Source organism: Pollachius pollachius, assembly GCF_949987615.1.
Source record: "Pollachius pollachius genome assembly, chromosome: 7".
Lineage (NCBI taxonomy): Eukaryota > Metazoa > Chordata > Actinopteri > Gadiformes > Gadidae > Pollachius > Pollachius pollachius.
The window spans coordinates 11928318-11946969 of record NC_136940.1 but is presented as its reverse complement, the minus strand read 5'-3'; the positions used below and the strand labels follow the sequence as shown (position 1 = coordinate 11946969).

At 45.8% G+C, this 18652-nt stretch overlaps 1 protein-coding gene across 5 annotated transcripts in view; it reads left to right on the top strand.

Moving 5' to 3' along the window:
* Window positions 1–18652, top strand: part of prrc2c (proline-rich coiled-coil 2C) — a 39562-nt gene that overhangs the window by 13593 nt on the left and 7317 nt on the right. For all 5 annotated transcript variants that reach the window (XM_079739133.1, XM_079739135.1, XM_079739132.1 and 2 more), the window contains exons 11-24: window positions 104–839; window positions 1167–1330; window positions 1551–1800; window positions 2175–2376; window positions 2492–4924; window positions 7983–8146; window positions 8464–8618; window positions 8709–9105; window positions 10009–10094; window positions 12025–12219; window positions 13541–13798; window positions 14132–14224; window positions 14549–14650; window positions 17728–17899. In XM_079739133.1, the coding sequence (XP_079595259.1) occupies window positions 104–839; window positions 1167–1330; window positions 1551–1800; window positions 2175–2376; window positions 2492–4924; window positions 7983–8146; window positions 8464–8618; window positions 8709–9105; window positions 10009–10094; window positions 12025–12219; window positions 13541–13798; window positions 14132–14224; window positions 14549–14650; window positions 17728–17899 (5407 nt within the window). The remainder of the gene's footprint in view (window positions 1–103; window positions 840–1166; window positions 1331–1550; window positions 1801–2174; window positions 2377–2491; window positions 4925–7982; window positions 8147–8463; window positions 8619–8708; window positions 9106–10008; window positions 10095–12024; window positions 12220–13540; window positions 13799–14131; window positions 14225–14548; window positions 14651–17727; window positions 17900–18652) is intronic.

The window sequence follows — 18652 nt, the reverse complement described above, 5'->3', positions numbered from 1 at the left end:
AAAAAGGAGAAAACCCTGAAAGATACTCCCTACTGGGTTAAACATGTTTCATTTGAGAGAACCCTAATGATAATAAAACGAACCTTCATCTACAACTCCCCAGGGCCAGAGTGCTGGTCGTTCAGCAGCTGCCGGAGTCTCTCGCGGTGCCAAACCACCGACTGCAGCATCTGGAGAGGAGGACTCGGAGGCCTGGCGACAAAAGCGCAAGAAGCAGTCTGATCTCTCGGAGGCTGTGGAGCGAGCCAGGCGCCGGCGGGAGGAGGAAGAGAGGCGAATGGATGAGCAGCGGCTGGCGGCCTGCGCTGAGAAACTAAAGCGCCTCAATGAGAAGCATCGACCTGCACCCGAGAACACAGCAGAGCATGCCGACGAGGAAACGGGTGCTGCGCATGACAAAACACCCCCAATGGCGGTTCCCCCTCCCGCGTTGAATGCAGCGCCGTCGATACCGCAATCCCCGCCCTCGACGATGCAAGCTTCTCCACCAGACAAGGAGACGCTAGAAAGGGAGAGGGTGGAGAGGGATAGAGAACGGCTGGAGAGGGAGAGGGAGACGGTTGAGAGAGACCTGGAGAGGGAGAGGGTGGAGACAGACCGGGATGAGCGAGAGAGGGAGATGCGGGAGAGGGAAGCGGCGGAGGCCAGTGTTGAGGAGGAGGTTCACTTTGTGGCACATCAGCCTAGCCCTCCGGTCCAGAGATCTGTTGTCATGACTCCCGACCCTCCAAGTGGAGCCGATGGCTCCTTGTCAGACCTCGTCCCCCTGGTTGAGAAGAGTCACCCTGACAGGACGCCCAAGCCCATCAGAGACTATTTCAACATTGATGACAGTCGAGGTGAGCCCAGCGGGACATACATCTATTATATGTGGCAGGTCTGGTAAAGACTGTTTGACAAATGGGATCTTGCATGCCACATTCCTTGATCTGACTACATTCAAATAGGTTAAACAAAACATTTGTGGCCTGATGGGAGCTGTTACATTTTTGTGAGAGTATTAGTCATAATGTTATGTCTATTTAATGTATGTAGAGTTTAATTACTTTTACATTATTAATTATACTTTTAATGCATCCTCTAACTGCGCTATCTATGAATGTGATGAAACTGAGCATTTTTGCCTGGATATGCTCTTATGTGATTGTATATCCTTCGCCCTATAGATGAGCCCCATCTTTCCCGTATGGACCCTCCCAACCCTGGAGAAGATTCCATCGCACCCTTGGAGCTAGAGGGGGAGAATGGGGCTGGCATGCGACCCCCGCTGACCTCGGGCTACTCCAAACAGTTCCAGAAGTCTCTGCCTCCACGCTTCCTCAGGCAGCAGGTATGTGTCTAAGGAATCTTCTTGCAAGAAATGTCCAGATGTCCTTAGCATTATATTTTAATTATGAATAAAGGAACTGATGATGTGTTCATCCTAATGCTTGTGGACCTTAAGCATAAACAAGAGGGTAAAATGGATGGATCCCACAGCAATGGGATAATATTTAGGGAGGACATAGTATTGATAACCCTTAATTTAATACCAATGGATCTCTCTTCAGGAGCAGATGAAACAGCAACAATGGCAGCAACAGCAGAGTGGCAGGTCTGTGTCCCCATCAGCCACTGGGACCGGGGTTTCACCCGCACAGCAGCAGCAACACCGTTCCGTGTACCAGCCCATGGGTCCTCACCATCAGCACCTGGCCACCATGGGATTTGACCCCCGCTGGCTTATGATGCAGTCTTACATGGATCCCCGCATAATGTCTGGACGGCCACCGATGGACATGCAGCCCAACATGCACCCAGGTACAGGGCTGAACAGTTAACGTCATATTAATATAAATTGCAAGGTCGCAATTCATATTTAAAATAATTCAGAAAAGATATATTAAAAACTAAATTAAATCAGATTTATTCAAATCTGACATTAAAATATGTCAATTATTTAGCACATTGCTTTATAAAAAAAATTCTATTAACAGTAGGTGCCACATAACACGATTTCAATGCTTTTATGTTAATTCCAATCAACTATCTCAATATCTGGCAAAAATATTTGTAATTATCTTTTGTCATCGTGCAGCCCTACCCAGGTTGCAACACATGCTGCTTTGGATGAGCAGTAGAATGTAGACCCAACCCTTCATCCATGTTGTGTGTGTGTTTGTCTGGCTTGTCAGGGAGAATGGCTCCTAAGCAGATTGTGCGCAGGGAGCCAGGAGACCACTCCAGCTCCAGCTTAGACTCCTTGACCTTACCCAGTCGAGACCACGGACTGGCCTCCGAACCATGTATGGTGTGGGGCTCTGATGCCTACGCCCAGTCTGAACCCTTGTCCTCGGTCACACCTTCTAAAGGAAGGGAAGATTGCAAGGAATCCAGGTAGGAAGATGTCCAACCCCAGGGACTGCATGTACATGAAAGAAAAATCCCCATGTATCCCACAGAAATCCCTTTTTTATATTTGATCTAAGATGTTTATTTTTTTGTTCTGCAGGCTGGATTCTGGTTTGGATCTGGACAGAGGCCTTTCTGCCATGTATCCCCAGGACCACAGTTCACTGGATTCGCGAAAAAGTGACTTTTTCCGGGAACCCGCAGAGACACTGTCTCCATTTGGACAGCGCCAAGATGACCTCTCACGCCCTCTGGACAGAGACCCTGTGAGCTCTGGTTTTGATCTGGATGACCCAGGCCTGCCTAGCGGGGAGGAGGTGGACGCTCTTGGCCAGGCCATGCTTCAGAGGAGTGTGTCCCATGGCTCAAACCAATCAATAAAAATCGATGAGCCCAGGTTCGAGGTTCTGTCCCTGGGTGCTAAATCTATGGAGCTGCTCGATGCGGTGGAGAAAGCCGAAGAAAAGCTACGTAATGAGTCATTTTCCCAGCCATTGAGCTGTAGCCGGACTACACCACCGGCTGATATCCTCCACAAACCAGAGAAGCTGGCCTTGCCCGCCTCCAGCAAGCAGAAAGCCGAGTTGCGCTGGGGCGGGAGGTCCGGAGCGTGCCGAAGGGAGGGTCTAAGTGGAGAGAGGCCCCTGCGCCGGTCGGGCCCTATAAAGAAGCCTGTCCTGAGGGACATGAAGGAGGAGCGCGAACAACGGGAGGAGAGGGAGAAACGCCAAGAGAAGGGTGAGCGAGGAGAGAAGCCCAAAAAGGAAGCTGCACCTAAAGCTCAGTCTGCTGCCGACGCCATTTCAGAGGGGTTCAGGGCTCAGAGTGAAGGCCCAAGAGAGGTAGCCGAGCCCACCGAGGTGGCCCATGGCCTGCAAATGGCAAGAGACTCTCAGCCTTCTTCTGGAGTCCCAACTCTGTCTTCACAGGAAGATAAACTAGAGAAACCGGCAGGTCACATCAAGCATCCAGAACCCAAACTTCCCTCCAGGAAAGAGTCAAACCTCCCTCCAAGGGCATACCGGCGTGAGGAGCGAGAGAGGGATAGGGACCGGGATAGGGAAATGGACAGGGACCGGGAGTGGCCTGCAGACGGCTTTAAAGGTCGTGGCCGCGGAGAGTATTATGCCAGAGGTAGGAGCTACAGAGGGACATACGGTGGGAGGAGCAGGGGGGGTCGTGGTCGTAGCCGAGGGGAGTACCCTTACCGGGATCCTCGCTCCCACGCTGATCTCCCAGTGGGAGGGGCCGCTTCTTTCCGGAATAGGGAGGAGAGCGAGACACGCAGCGAGAGCTCTGACTTTGAAGTCATGCCAAAGCGCCGGCGGCGCCGTGGTTCTGATACAGATTCAGAGAGCGAGGGCGGACGAGAGTCGGCCAGTGACACAGGTCCATCAGACCGAGAGCCCAGCACTAAACCCAACCGATCGCTCAGACGGGAACTGCCCAGTGAGACCCGGCCCGCTCTCCACAAGCCGGGTTTCGGACCCCCTCTCAACGGGGAGAGAGGTGGGCCAAGAGGGGAGGATGAGAGCAGGCCCAAGCCAGGGTTTCTCCCTAAGGGAGAGCCATCTCGTCGGGGTCGGGGAGGGCTGTACAGCAGGCGTGGCGGAGCCAGGGAGCGAGGAGGCTCCCGCTCAGTTCCCCTCAGGAGGCCTGGTACCAGAGAGTCCTCTCAGTGGCCCTCCAAACCCATGGAGACATTCAGGCCAGAGGACACAGAGTCTGCATCCTCAAGGTATGACCACCCAGCTAACGATCGGCGGCCTCCTAAATACGATGTCAATAAGTTTAGGGAGGGGGCGTCTCAGAGTAGCAGGGAAAGACCTCGTCGGCCTAGGCCCGCCCGGCCCCCGAGGCAGGACAAGCCTCCGCGTTTCCGTAGGTTGAAGGAGAGGGAAGCGGCAGTGTTGGCTGGGGGAGACGCGGCCTCCATCCCCCCTGCCCCACTACCCTTAGTGCCAGCAACCAGCACCACTGCCCTCCCCTCCCCTGTGCCCCACACCGTGTCCCCAGCCATTTCCAGGGCACCGGGAACCCCTGTCACCATGCCTGCAGAAGTAGGTGCAACCGTGCCTGCCCCCGATGCCTGCTCACACACTGAAGCGTCCCTGCCAGACACAGGCAGCCCTACCGTGACCGTCGGCGGCACCAAGTCACCGGACCTGTCCAACCAGAACTCCTCGGACCAAGCCAACGAGGAATGGGAAACGGCGTCCGAGAGCAGTGACTTTAATGAAAGACGGGAACGGGAGGAGAGGCGGGGAGCGCTTGAGGCGGCCAACGCAGCGGCCGCCGTAGCTCATGCTTCTGCCCCTCCACCTGCTGCCCCTCAGGGCTCCATGACCCCCACCAGGACCCCGCCTGATACGGGTCACAGACGCGACGGCACTGCAGCCTCCAAGAGGAGCTTCTCGAGCCAGAGGCCTCCGGATAGGCCCAACCGCAGGGGAAACAGTTGTCCCAAGCCGGGCCGTGGCTACGCTGCAGGCAAGGGGGAAAGACGGGGAGGAGCCAAAACCGGACGCAGAGGGTGAGTTTCAAACAAATGGGCCCTTGTCTCATTCTTGAGCCTTTACTTGGTTAAGCTTACACTTAACAGCACAATGGGTAAGACTTCAGCATGTTGGTTTGAATAACCTGGTTCCTGTCAGGCATAAAGGGTAGGCCAATTGATGCAACTTTAAATGATCACCAACCTTTTTATGTGCCTGATTAGTGCCTTATTCGTGCTTGGCTGTGTGACGATGCTTTACAAGTAGGACAACTGGTCTGGATTACACTTTGCTACCGAAACCCAACTATTCCTAGCGCTTGCAACACATTGCCCTTGTTGCTTCGGAGTAATAGGCTGTCAAAAGATTTTTCATGACGAGCTAAATATAGTCTCTGCCAGAGGTATCTTTAGTCTGTTCTCTAAGGCAGCGTTTCTGCTGAGAAATAAAATGTGTGACCGCCTGATCTACTTTTAATTTAACATCTATTAGGGATGTTAATTTCCTGTTAACAATGTGTTTTGTGACGGACGGCAGTAGACTAGTCAAAAAAAAAGCATGATAAAATGATATTTAAACAACTGCAATGATTCCCATCACATCAAATGCCTGCTTTCAAAGTTATCAAAAGGACGGAAGGAGAGGCAGAGTAGGGGGGATCGTGAGTTCCCCCTCTGTCTGCTGAACTCAGCTGCTGCTGCTGATAGAAGGTCTCGTGCCGCTCGTTTGCTAGCGCAAACGGCTAGCTCCAGTTCCAGGCTTCCAGGCTGAACTCAAACACTGTAAGGTTAGGCTTAATTATGGGGGATACGATTAGCTTGTCAACTTTTAAATACAGTGAATCTACGATTTTAGCTGGAAATCGAAGACTGAAAAAATTATGTTTTGGATTAAGTTTTATGAAAGGGGGCGGGGGGTGTTATCCCCATGGTTACGATCCACAAACTTTGTGATCTTTTTAGTACCATCGCTGTTACTGTTATGAGCGTTATGATGAGCGAACGTCACTGATTTAACGAAATTTTGATTTAGTTTCTCTTATTAGCACTTTTTCATATAGTAGGTCTGAACATCACCGACAAGCTTTTAGGAGACACTTTTAACATTTTGTTTAGATAAAGCATGAATCATAGGAAGGGTCCTGGGCCAGTGCAGTGCTCCATTTTCTTTATTTTCTGCCAAATAAATGTAGTAAACTTTTTTGGGCCCGTTGCAAATTCTCGTCCACACAATGTATTATCTCTTTATGGTGGTTTTATGTGATCAATCTCAACTTTATGCCAAAAACAATAAAGGTAAGGCATTTTTTTTAGTTTTAGGCAATGATATGGTTTGGACTGTTGGAGTCAGTGGAGGCCCAGCTTTCCTATAATGTAGTTTTTGCAGGTCAAATTTTGTGAAAAAGAACGCTATTGCTGTGCATGTGCACAGTTTGAAACACAAAACCTTGCTCTTGCATATTGGTATACATTTGTCTTTTGTCTTCCTTGGGAATTTGCCCCAAATCCAAAGTACTTTTAACCAGCACTCGTACCGTTTTCTTTCTCTTCCAAAACCGGTCACGTGTTGGCTATTTTTTAGCAAACACCATCATACAGAGCAATGAGACTAGTGCCGAATTACTGCCAGAGACCGCACTGCAAATTTGTGAGAGGAGGCATGGCTATGTGGGCAATGATTTGTGTCAGTTAACTTGCTGTCCGAGAGAAGAAAGTGCAGCTGTTATTTGTATTGATACTGCAGAGAATGATTATTGAAACCGTTTCAAACATTCAGTATAGAAAACACCACTCAAGTAAGACTGACAGCCTGCCTCCGACCAGGTTAGTTTGGTTGGATACATTTCCATGGTTACTTTGCGGAGATTCCCTTAAGTCACATTAATGGAAAAGAACTCTAACTGAAAGAAGCAAGGCTAAGCAAAATAAGCCCAGCTTTGCGTTTAGCTTGGTTGATGGAATACCCTTCTGGACAGTTCACATCCCTGCAAATAACATCCACGATATGAAGCAGTATTTAGCAACTGGTAGAGACCAGTTGATTACACTAACATTACGTGAGGAGTAGGAAGCTGGTAATGCACTGGCGATGGGCATTGTTACAGAGAGCTGGGATTTTGTTTGTTTACATCTATTGTCCATTTATCTCACTAGAGCGCAATCCCATTCATTTTCACTGTTGAGATTTTGATTAAAAGCCATAATGTCTTAACCATCCAAGGTTTACTTAACAAGCACCGTTATATTGCAAAACGATGGCATATGCTCCTGCAGAAGCCACGAGTTAAAGACATAAACATCTTGCTTTTAGAAAAACACGTTTTCAAGTACCTTCCTTCACTCGTTCTCAAACATTTTTTACACTGTCCTGTACCTTTGCCTTTTCTTCCGTTTTCTAAATATTTTTTTGCCCCGATTCAAACGTTTTATGGTCACGAGTACCTTGACGAACGATTAGCTTGGTTCCAGGTTTAAAATTTTTATATATAGATTTTACGAAAGTCTAAGGTGAAAATGATTGGGAAATTTACTTCCGGAACCAGAACTCTTAAAAAAGGGGTCGTCACTGTTAAGCTCTATAGATGAAAGTCAGTGTGCCTCTCACTTGGAGAGTGTGTGTGTGTGTGTGAGTTGGAGGCAGAACGGGAGAAAGATAAGCAGAGTTAGGAAATAGCTGGCGCGGCTCGAAATGGCTGTTATTTCAAATGGCACATTTTAATCTGAACGGTTTACCGGTATTAACCGGTTAATGAGGCTCGGTGGTCGGTCAAGAATATTTTACATTTTTCGCCATCCTACTAGGGACCGGTTCATGTAATGTCAGCTGGAACTAAAACAGTAGCAGGAATGTGATTTTTAATTCTGCAGGATTTAATTGGATTGTTCAAAAGTGTGTATGCAAAATATTTAAAGCAGATGCTTTTAGCAGATGAATGTTTAATACTAATACCATAATATTTGAGTTGTGAAACTACCAAACTAGTTGTATAATCTCAGCAATGTGAGTCTTATTGAGATTTATAAAGTGTATATGGTCCCCCAAGCATGTGTTTGTCTCTGGCTCTCTGACCAAATTGACGTCCTATGTATCCCACAGCGCTGCAGGACAACAGAATCCAGATTCTTCCTCGGCAGCTGCAGGCTCGGGGGCCCAGAGAGGCTCTAAAGATCTTCCCGCACGCCGCAAAGACGATGCCAAACAGCCCGCCAAGAAGCCCAAAGAGAATGCTCTCTCCCAGTTTGACCTCAACAACTACGCCAGTAAGGGACCATGCTTTGTTCTCTTCTTCAGTCTGATCATTTAATGTATCATTTGGGACCAGGGTCACAAATTAACTTTAACTAAAATTTTGTATTGGAATAACGGCAAAATCAAATGGCCATTTTTCATTATGTAAACCTCATCATCCTATCAAAAGGTCCAATCATTGCAGGTTTAATGATGGACACTGTTTTGTATGATTAGGACTACATCTCCAGCCCTACATCTGTTACTATTTATCCGAGCAGTGCACTCTCAGTAAATGTTAGAGTGCTGTGTTTGTGTGTGAGCCTAACTCAGTCTCCCCCCACTTCAGGTGTAGTAATCATAGACGACCACCCTGAGGTCACCACCACGGAGGATCCTCAGTCCAGTGCAGTGGATGACGGCTTCACCGAGGTGGTGTCTCGAAAGCAGCAGAAACGACTGCAGGATGAGGAAAAGCGGAAAAAGGAGGAGCAGACCCCTCAGGTGAAACGATGGCGGATGGCTCTTATGTTACTTACGTACATCTCTCTTTGGGTTAGTGATGAAGTCCTAAAACCAGCTGTTCTCTTGCAGAACTGGGGTAAGAAAGGCTCTGGAGAGAAGGGCAGAGGAGGTGGAGGAAAACTGCCACCAAGATTTGCAAAGAAACAGTCATCACAACAGAACCACCAACAACAACAAAACTCCCAGCTTCAGCCCTCGCTGGTTGCTTCTGTATCTAGTGCCCCCTCCCAACCCCAGGCCCCCATCTCTGTCCCCCAGCACCCTCACCCAGCCCTCTCTCAACCAGCCACTGTCCACCTACCTCTGGAAGGAGTTGTGGCCCCTCTGCCTCCCATCGCCTCCCCTGCCGTAGACTTCACCTCCAAGAGCCTGCCGCCGGCCCCCTCACAAGTGCACAGCACCCTCGGTACGGAGCTTTGGGAGAACAAGGTTTCCGGCTCCACTGGGCTCTCTGATGTCAAGAAACGTGAGTAAAACGGTGAATACACTCCCCAGTGTATTGACCTGGTCTGTAGTTTAAAGGTGCAGTGTGTAAAACCTAGGGGCATCTAGCAGTGCGGTTCACAATTGCAACAGGCAGGACCCCCCCCACACCCATACTTTTTCCAGCAATGTAAGAAATGCTGCGGTGTCTTGTACTTGCCTGTAAGGTCCTGGTAGGTAGTTATGTCAACGTCGACATTGAGTAGCCAAGTATAAAATGAGGTGGTTCTTGATAGATTTATAAATTGTATTAAGTTTAGTCTGTAAAACCAGGGTTAGCTTACAGGTTGGATAGCGATTGGGTAGTAAACCCAAAATCATTTTGTCTTATTTGATTTTCAACATGAAAATCAAATAAGATTTTGATTTTCATCAAAATCTTATTTTGATGAAAATCAAAATAAGATTTTGATGAAGCAGTGTTTGAGCATTTTTTTGTTCAAACACTTAACTTAATTTTTGAGAACTGGTGTAAAGTCCTATTTTTTTTTTTTACGTGTGTGTGTGTGTGTGTGTGTGTGCTGCATTTCATATTCAACATATCTCATTATAATGCTCATACACAACGATGGTACTAAAAGAGTTCATAAAACTCTTCGCTCACAACACTTTTTAATTTAAAGTTGAAAAAGGACCCTATATAGATACAATCATTGTAGGGTTACAAGGACTAAAATATTGGTAATATCATGGGTTTAATCTCTATTGAAAACGTATGACTATAATAATCAATTCAATTTCTGCCAATCTGTTCAGCTAGATGCCACTCAATTCTACACTCTGCAAATTTAAGTCTTGGATGTGGCTTCATGCACTTTTTGGTACTGTACTGATGCACCAATGTTGGACCTTGGCTCTAGCTAATGCAATGTGTTATTTATTCCAGTTGGTCCAATCAGCCCATTACAGCCACCCTCAGTCAGTGCCTGGAACAAACCACTCACATCTTTCACAGGCACTGTGACCGCTGAGGTAAGACTCTTGCATGCTTTGTCTGTCATTTGTTGCATTGAAAAAAAAACATTCTTTAGATCAACGGTTCTAAATAGTAACTAGAAAATGCATTCCCAGCAGAAACTGTGTGTGAATGCTAAGAGCTGAATGAAAAGCGCAAAGCATGCTAAAAAATCAAAAATGTAAAATGAGTTGAACTGAAAAACCTGAAAGGTCAAATGTATTGCACTGCGGAAAAACCTGGAAGCTGAAGTTGAGGTAGAGGTAGTAGCAGCTGTGGTAGTGGTAGTAGCAGCTGTGGTAGTAGTGGTAGTTGCAGCTGTGGTAGTAGTGGTAGTAGCAGCTGTGGTAGTAGTGGTAGTAGCAGCTGTGGTAGTAGTGGTAGTAGCAGCTGTGGTAGTAGTGGTAGTTGCAGCTGTGGTAGTAGTGGTAGTAGCAGCTGTGGTAGTAGTGGTAGTAGCAGCTGTAGTAGTGGTAGTAGCAGCTGTGGTAGTAGTGGTAGTAGCAGCTGTGGTAGTAGTGGTAGTAGCAGCTGTGGTAGTAGTGGTAGTTGCAGCTGTGGTAGTAGTGGTAGTAGCAGCTGTGGTAGCAGTGGTAGTAGCAGCTGTGGTAGTAGTGGTAGTAGCAGCTGTGGTAGTAGTGGTAGTAGCAGCTGTGGTAGTAGTGGTAGTAGCAGCTGTGGTAGCAGTGGTAGTAGCAGCTGTGGTAGTAGTGGTAGTAGCAGCTGTGGTAGTAGTGGTAGTAGCAGCTGTGGTAGTAGTGGTAGTAGCAGCTGTGGTAGTAGCAGCTGTGGTAGTAGTGGTAGTTGCAGCTGTGGTAGTAGTGGTAGTAGCAGCTGTGGTAGTAGTGGTAGTTGCAGCTGTGGTAGTAGTGGTAGTTGCAGCTGTGGTAGTAGTGGTAGTTGCAGCTGTGGTAGTAGTAGTGGTAGTAGCAGCTGTGGTAGTAGTAGTGGTAGTGGTAGTAGTAATGGCACTAGCTGAGGTGGTCATGATGGTAGTAGTTGTACTAGCTGAGGTGGTTGTGGTAGTGGTACTAGCTGAGGCGGTGGTAGTACTAGCTGAGCTGGTGGTGATGGTGGTAGTAGTTGTACTAGCTGAGGTGATAGTAAACGGCAGTAAAGTTGAATAGTTTAAATCAAGCAAAAAATGAAATTGTGTAATTTCATGGGGTTTAACACTAATCAAAACTTATGAATTCAATATCTACAGTGTGAATGCTTATACAGCATTCACACTAATAAAGAATAAGGCTAAAGATGTACAGGGGAACAGGAGTTAAGTCTTTGTGTGGAGCCCCTGGTTTCAACCTCTATCAATCGTTGCATGTTTCGGCTCTAAAGGAATATAGCAATCAGCGATTGGTGTTCTCATCTGGTCAGCACAACAGATCGACAGAGGGCTCATGGTGTGTTCCTGATTCCTCGGACGCCAGCCTTCCGAGTCGGAAGTTGGGAAATATCCCAGCTTTCTTGCGGCATTTCTCGGAGGCTCTTTCGGAATTCTGAGAGTAGACCGAGAGCAGTAAAGACACTCTCAACAAAAATGGATGCGCCCGTGAAGAGATTTATTTTCTTTGTATTTGTACCACGTTGGTCATTTCAATGTAGATTTTAAATGCTCTTACACACTTGGTTAAAATACTACTTTATTCCAGTCACCACTGTATGCATTGCACGGTCTTGCTGTGTGTGCAATACAATGTAAAGTTGTGTTGTTTGTTTTTGGGGCTGGTTTGCTAAAGAGGCTAATGTAGCTAACAATAAACAATGACTAGCCAATTTCATGACACAATCACAAAGACTAACAGGAACGCTATAAATGCGGAGACCGGAAATGACGTCAAAAACTCGGAAAGGCTGGCGTCCGAAGGTTCAGCAACACACCATCACATTGTAATCTTTCCATGCTGTCCATAATAAATAATGTCCCCATCATTATTATTATTATAGGGTTTGAAGTCTGGAGCTGAGGCGGGCACTGAGCTGGGAATGGACAGCATCCAGTTCGGAGCACCGTCGTCCACTGGCAGCACAGACAGCGACGGTGTTCCCGCCCTGCTGGAGACCTGCGCCGAAAACAAGCTGCCGGCCCCCAAGGAACAGAGGCAGAAACAGCCCCGTGCCGGAACAATCAAAACACAGAAGGTACCAGAGGAACACCGGGGCCCCTACAAATTAGTGCTGAATAAATAATTTATTTAGGGTTTAGTCAGATTGGATCTGGTGATGTGCAAATAAACTTTCATGACGTACATCAAAAGGCTAAGAAGTTATGCATATTTATAGTATTAAATTGATTGAAAATTTGGACATCCAGCTGCCATTTTGTTACCTTTTGCAGGTTGCTTAGGAACATTTGTTCATGATGAGAGAAAAATGTCTAGAAAATCTGATGACTGTAGGTGAAAGTGGTCAGAAAATTATAACCTTCCAAAATGTTCATTTTCAGGTAATTGTTAAAGTGTCCCCTATGGCCCGATCTGGATACATTTTGGAGAAGTTAATCTTGACACATGTGCCTTTTTGACTGCTCAAAGTTTGATGATTGGGTGAAGTTAACCTCCGGCTTCTGGTGTCAAGTTCAATTTGGACGATTTTGAGCCTCCGGCGGCCATGTTGTTTTGCTAATCGACTTCATCTTACTTGAGCAGTTGGAAACATTAGTCGTTTTTACACTGCCAAATATGCCCAGCCTATGGCATGGTCCGCGAGTTTACAATCACCAAGCTAATATACCTTGAGCTTGATTTCGCACCCCAATTTACCCTCTCAAACCCTATATTGGGGGTTTCATGTAAATGCGATCAGACGACATTGCGGTACCATGGGCAGGACTTGGGTAGAGGTGTTGATGACGTAGCAACATTTATACTTCAAACTGTAGAGACGGTGAAATCCGTGAGCTGCTGACCATCCTGGGTGAGAAGGTGATGTAGCCGCACTTAATTTAAGGCTTTTTACTTTAATTTTTACAAGGCATTCCTCAAGATGAAAATAAAGAATATGTTGGCGTTTTTGCACTTGTAAATAGTTAATCGCATTTGTAGCCTACACTCAGATGTAGTCTACTCATTCTTGCATGCGAGTGACTTGCATAAATAAAAATAAAAGAGTATGCTAATTATTCTAAAGAGGTCTCCTCTCCGTGTGTAGCCTCGGCTACTCCAACGAACCAAGAAAGCCTGCTCCTTGATGAAGGTGGAATATACCCCCTCGGTTTTACACAGGCAAGCGAATGAAATTGCAGGGTGTGTAAAATTGCCTTTTGTCCCCAACAGTCACTAGGTTGGTCCCGCTGAAATCAAACATTCAATCTATGAACTGTGGTCATTTTAGTCACAGGCCACGCCCATTTCGATGCCACACCCTAATTGAAAATGGGCAGATGCAACATTTTACAGCCTTTTTTGTGTTTCATGTTGGGGATATACTTTTAATTTACACTAAAACGTCTTGCGTTCCCCAGCTCCATGTCATGGAGCCGCTCGAGACCAAGGAATACAAGCCGGGCCCCATCGGAAAGGAGCGCTCCCTGAAGAACCGCAAGGCCAAGGATGCCCGCGGGGGGGAGGGCGAAGGCCTGGAGGCGGGGGTACCCAGCGGGGTGGTAAGCAGAGCCACAGACTCGAGCCCCACCACCAGTGATGCCACCGTGCCAGAGCTTAGCGGAGACATCGAGGGCATGATCACCGTGCCTTCAGCAGAGTACACCAGCAACTCTAAGGTAAGTCCCCTCCCCCCGTAGGCTGAATCCCTTTTATTAAAAAATCTAGCAAGTTCTGGTTTCACGGACGAGCAGACTTCCAAATAAGTGAAAATGGCAAACTGATTGAGAAAGTAACTGCGTATGGACTTCATTGCAGCAGGAGCAGCTTTTTGTTTTGGGGTAATTCAGCAGTTCTACCTGACAAGTTACGTCAGGTTTGGGAATTGTGTCACTTGCAGAATGGTCTTGAGGAACAATGTGTATGCAATGTGAAAGTGGGGTTAAACAGCTGCTGTGTGCTAAGCTGGTTCCTATATGGGGAGTTTATGACTCTGTGTCCTTGTTCCTTAGGAGTCTGTAACGGACTACACCACCCCCTCCTCCTCATTGGCAGATAGTGTTCCTACAGGAGTAGGCAAGATGGAGGAGAGCCTGGTGGCAAATGTAGGTGACCTCTTCATCTTTCCATTGCCATTACTAAACGTCACTTAGTAAATATCCTGACATCCTTAGCATTTTATCTTCATATATTTTTTAAAACATTGTGCAAACATTCCAGATAGACTATTTACTTCAAATATTGCTTTAAAATCAAAATATCCTGAGATCCTTATATACATTATTTGTTTTGGTGTTTTATCATCACTGACTTGTAAATGCAAACAGTGCAGAAAGCAGGCATAATCAGTGTAGAAGGTAGTGGAAAAAGAAAAGGTTAATCTTTTTGTGAAATAATGTAACATAAAGGTTGTTCATCCGTCCCTCCAGGTGGCACTGCCTCACTCTCTGCCTCTGCCCCGGAGAGAGGCACTGCAGCAGACCTCCAGCCTAAGCACGGTCTCTCCTGCCACCGTGGACCTCACACTGAAGGTTGTGTGTGTGTGTGTGTGTGTGTGTGTGTGTGTGTGTGTGAAAAATCGATAAACATTCAAATGAAAAATAACATTCTCAGTAGTGTAACCCGTTTCATCTAGACCAGTGGTCGCCAATGATCGACTGGTAGATCTTTGAGACTCTCCCTGTAGCTCCCAAAAATGGTAGAAAACGACATACACAAATAAAGTATGAAAGGGATAATGCCTGACAAGGTGTCCATTATCAGGAATTAATGGACGACGCGGAGGCCATTAATTCCTGATAATGGACACCTAAAAGGGCATTATCCGCTTATTCCATGGTCACTTGACAAAGAAAAGAAATTAAGACCATTAATTTATTTTTTCATGCGTTTTACAATCTAAATATAAAGTTTTTCACAAGCCATAACTTCGTTTTCCTGGTAACACCTGAGGGTTTGACTTAAACCTGGAACATTCATTACCCTCTCGTAAGGTTCTTATGCAGCGGAAACGTTGTTCACTCCTCCAGTAAATAGGACAGACCTTAGCTACGACTTTGCAACAGGAGGTATTCTAGTCCTCTCAGCTATGAGCCAGAGAGCTAACGTTATGCATTGTACATATTTATAATTCTTAATTCGTCCCAGCCTTTATACCACAGATACTCTAGGGTCTATAGCATATAACCGCGTTGTCTGATACAGTTTAATTCATTTTTCACAATTTACCAGCTCTTGTTTTCAAGACCGAATCACCGCGCCATTCGTTTCAATGGGAATCGCGACGGTCTATACTTTCAACATAAAGTGTACATATTTATAGTTTGAAATTCGTCCCAGCCTTTATACCATAGATACTATAGGGTCTTTAGCATATAACCGTGTTTTCTGATTACAGTTGAATGCATTTTTCACAATTTACCAGCTCTCGTTTTGAAGGCTGAACAGACAATTTGACTGGATCTACTTAGCAGGTGTCCATATATCAGGGGTTAATGCACACCCTGCAGCCAATCAGAATCTAGTATTCCCCCAGACCATGGTATAAGCCTGATTAATGTTCAGGTTTGCAAACACTTCTCTCTCTGGATCAGAGTTGGGAATAAAGACGTTAACTTAAAGGCATTACTTTTTTCAGTAACGAGTAAATCTAATTGATTACTCTTCCTATTATTATAACGCCGTTACTGCCAAAGAAAATGTGGCGTGTTACTATAATTGAAGCAGTTTTGTTCATCAGACCAACTAGATCTCTCTCTCTCTTTACTGTTCTTTTTTCAGTGTTTCCCCTATATCCACCTAGCAGCGGCGGTACGCATAGTATAACATAATATAACATTCCGCGTGCTACGAATGCTGGATATGCGCTTCATATCCAGGTCAATTCACACACTTGTGGGTAAAGCATATAAACGGAGAGGAGAGCTCTGTCTTATCTTTAAAAAACTAATGTTATATTATTTTGCACTACGGCGCAACATATCAAGGTCAATTCACACACCTGAGTAAAGCATAGGCTATAAACGGAGAGGAGAGCTCTGTCTTCTCTTTAGAAACAAATATTTTGCGCAACGGACGCTTCATATCCAGGTCAATTCACACACCTGTGAGTAAAGCATATAAACGGAGAGGAACTTCCGTAAAGTTGGAAATAAATTGGCAGATTCTGAGTTTGCGGTTCAATAGATCATCAGTGAAACATCGTTGCGACACAATTGACACCTAGCTAAATGAAGTAACCTAGAGAACCAGCTATAACATTGTTTTCATCCAAATGAGCCGTCTTTAGCGAACCGCGATCTTAGGGATCGTCTGCAAAGTGTAAAACAAAACGACCACAATGGTAAAATTTCAATAGCATCGCCATTATTGACTCTAGAGCCCCAAAACTTGTTCCATAGAGGTATGGCCTCTTTATGGTCCTACTACAACCTTTTAGTTTTGAAAAATATATCTCTTATTTTTAAGGATTTCTTTATTTAGCAACTATTTCAATAGAGTCGCCATTATTGACTCCAGAGACCCAAAACGTTTTCAGTATAGGCATGGGCTCTTTATGGTCTTAAGTTTTAGTTTTGAAAAATATATCTCTACTTATTTTTAAGGAATTTTTGATTGTTGTAGTATTTGTGTTATGTGATTTCAGGGTAGTTGTTGATATAATATATTTTTTGTTAAATAAATGTAAATAATTGTTTTAAAGATTATACTTGTATTATGTTCAATCTCTCCATAATTTCCCTGCTCATTACTGTGCACAAATGTACTGTATGTACGCCCTTCCGGCAGGTTGTGCTTTGCGAGCATACAAAAAAACTTTCACTAGTGGGCGTGTCCACCTAGATCTGTGCTGGATAGATGAGCAACGTTTACTTCAGTCCACTGGGTAGAATGGTAGACTGATCTATCCAGCACAGATCTAGGAGGACACGCCCACTAGTGATGTCATGGGGCAGGTTTTCTGAACGGCTTGTAAGGCTAATCACACTCACACCTGGTGGTATAATATGTCCCCTTTAATAGAAAAATGTATTTGATGCATCGAGGAATCGAATCGCTGACATGATAATCGGAATCGAATCGGGAAGATTCACACCGTGTGTGTGTGTGTGTGTGTGTGTGTGTGTGTGTGTGAGACTGTCTTCATTGATTTTGGCCTGCTTGTGTGTGTGAGAGATTGTCTTCATTTATTTTGGCCTGCTTGTGTGTGTGTGAGAGAGACTGTCTTCATTTATTTTGGCCTGCTTGTGTGTGTGAGAGAGACTGTCTTCATTTATTTTGGCCTGCTTGTGTGTGTGCGTGAGGGACTGTCTTTATTGATTTTGGCCTGCTTGTGTGTGTGTGTGAGGGACTGTCTTTATTGATTTTGGCCTGCTTGTGTGTGTGTGTGAGGGACTGTCTTTATTGATTTTGGCCTGCTTGTGTTTGTGTGAGGGACTGTCTTTATTGATTTTGGCCTGCTCGTGTGTGTGTGAGGGACTGTCTTTATTGATTTTGGCCTGCTTGTGTGTGTGTGTGAGGGACTGTCTTTATTGATTTTGGCCTGCTTGTGTGTGTGTGTGACGGACTGTCTTTATTGATTTTGGCCTGCTTGTGTGTGTTGGTCCAGATGGAGTCGGCCCGCAAGGCATGGGAGAACTCCCCCAGCCTGGTGGAGAAGAACTGCGCTGTCACCTCCACTTCGTCCCCAATCACCTCCGGCGCCGCTTCATACTCCTTCTCCTCTGCCTCCGTGCCCCAGATCCCCGTGGCCTCGGTCACCCCGAGCACCTCCCTGTCGGGTGAGTTCCCTCTTTGACCCAGGAGTAGGGATGGGGATCAAAACCCGGTGCTATCAAGGACCCGGTTCCACTTTTTTTAAAACCCGAAAATCATTAACGTTTGGGCTTATCGATACCACTATTGAGTCCCGTTGTTCATTTATTATTATTTTTGTCCCGTAGGTCCTGTAACGTAATGTTGTGTCCCTCGAGTCGCGTCACGGCATTTAAATCAAATCAATCCAATCACTGCAGCGTGTCCACCCAATGTTTTTGAATGGAATTGTAAGCAAACAGGTATTACAAATAAAACAAGTGAAGTCTGGCAGTTAACTTTGCTCGCAAGGGTGGCTGAACGGGCGAAAATAATTTATTGTAAAAGGGAGAACACAACCTCAATGGCCCAGCACATTAGCGTTTTGCATCAAATAAATGCCAAATGCAGTACCTTCGACTGTCTCCGAGTTGAAAAGACTCTCCTCCTTCTCCTGTCGCACCACAGACGGGCCCGTCTTAATCATCCACTCAAAGTGCGAGCAGTAATCGCGCACACAGACATCGTCGCTAGTCCCGTCAGTTAGAAATAGTAATCCAATTGTGAAATCGGTGTTGTAATTGGCAGCATACAAGCTAGTTATCCTAAAATGTAAATAAAGTTTCAGATGTGCTGCGTGATGATGTGTTGAGGTTGGCTCAGTAAAACGACTGTTAGGTTATCATGATGCGTTCAAATGTAACGTAAAGAAACGGTAAATTGGCTTTTTGGTGAGAAAC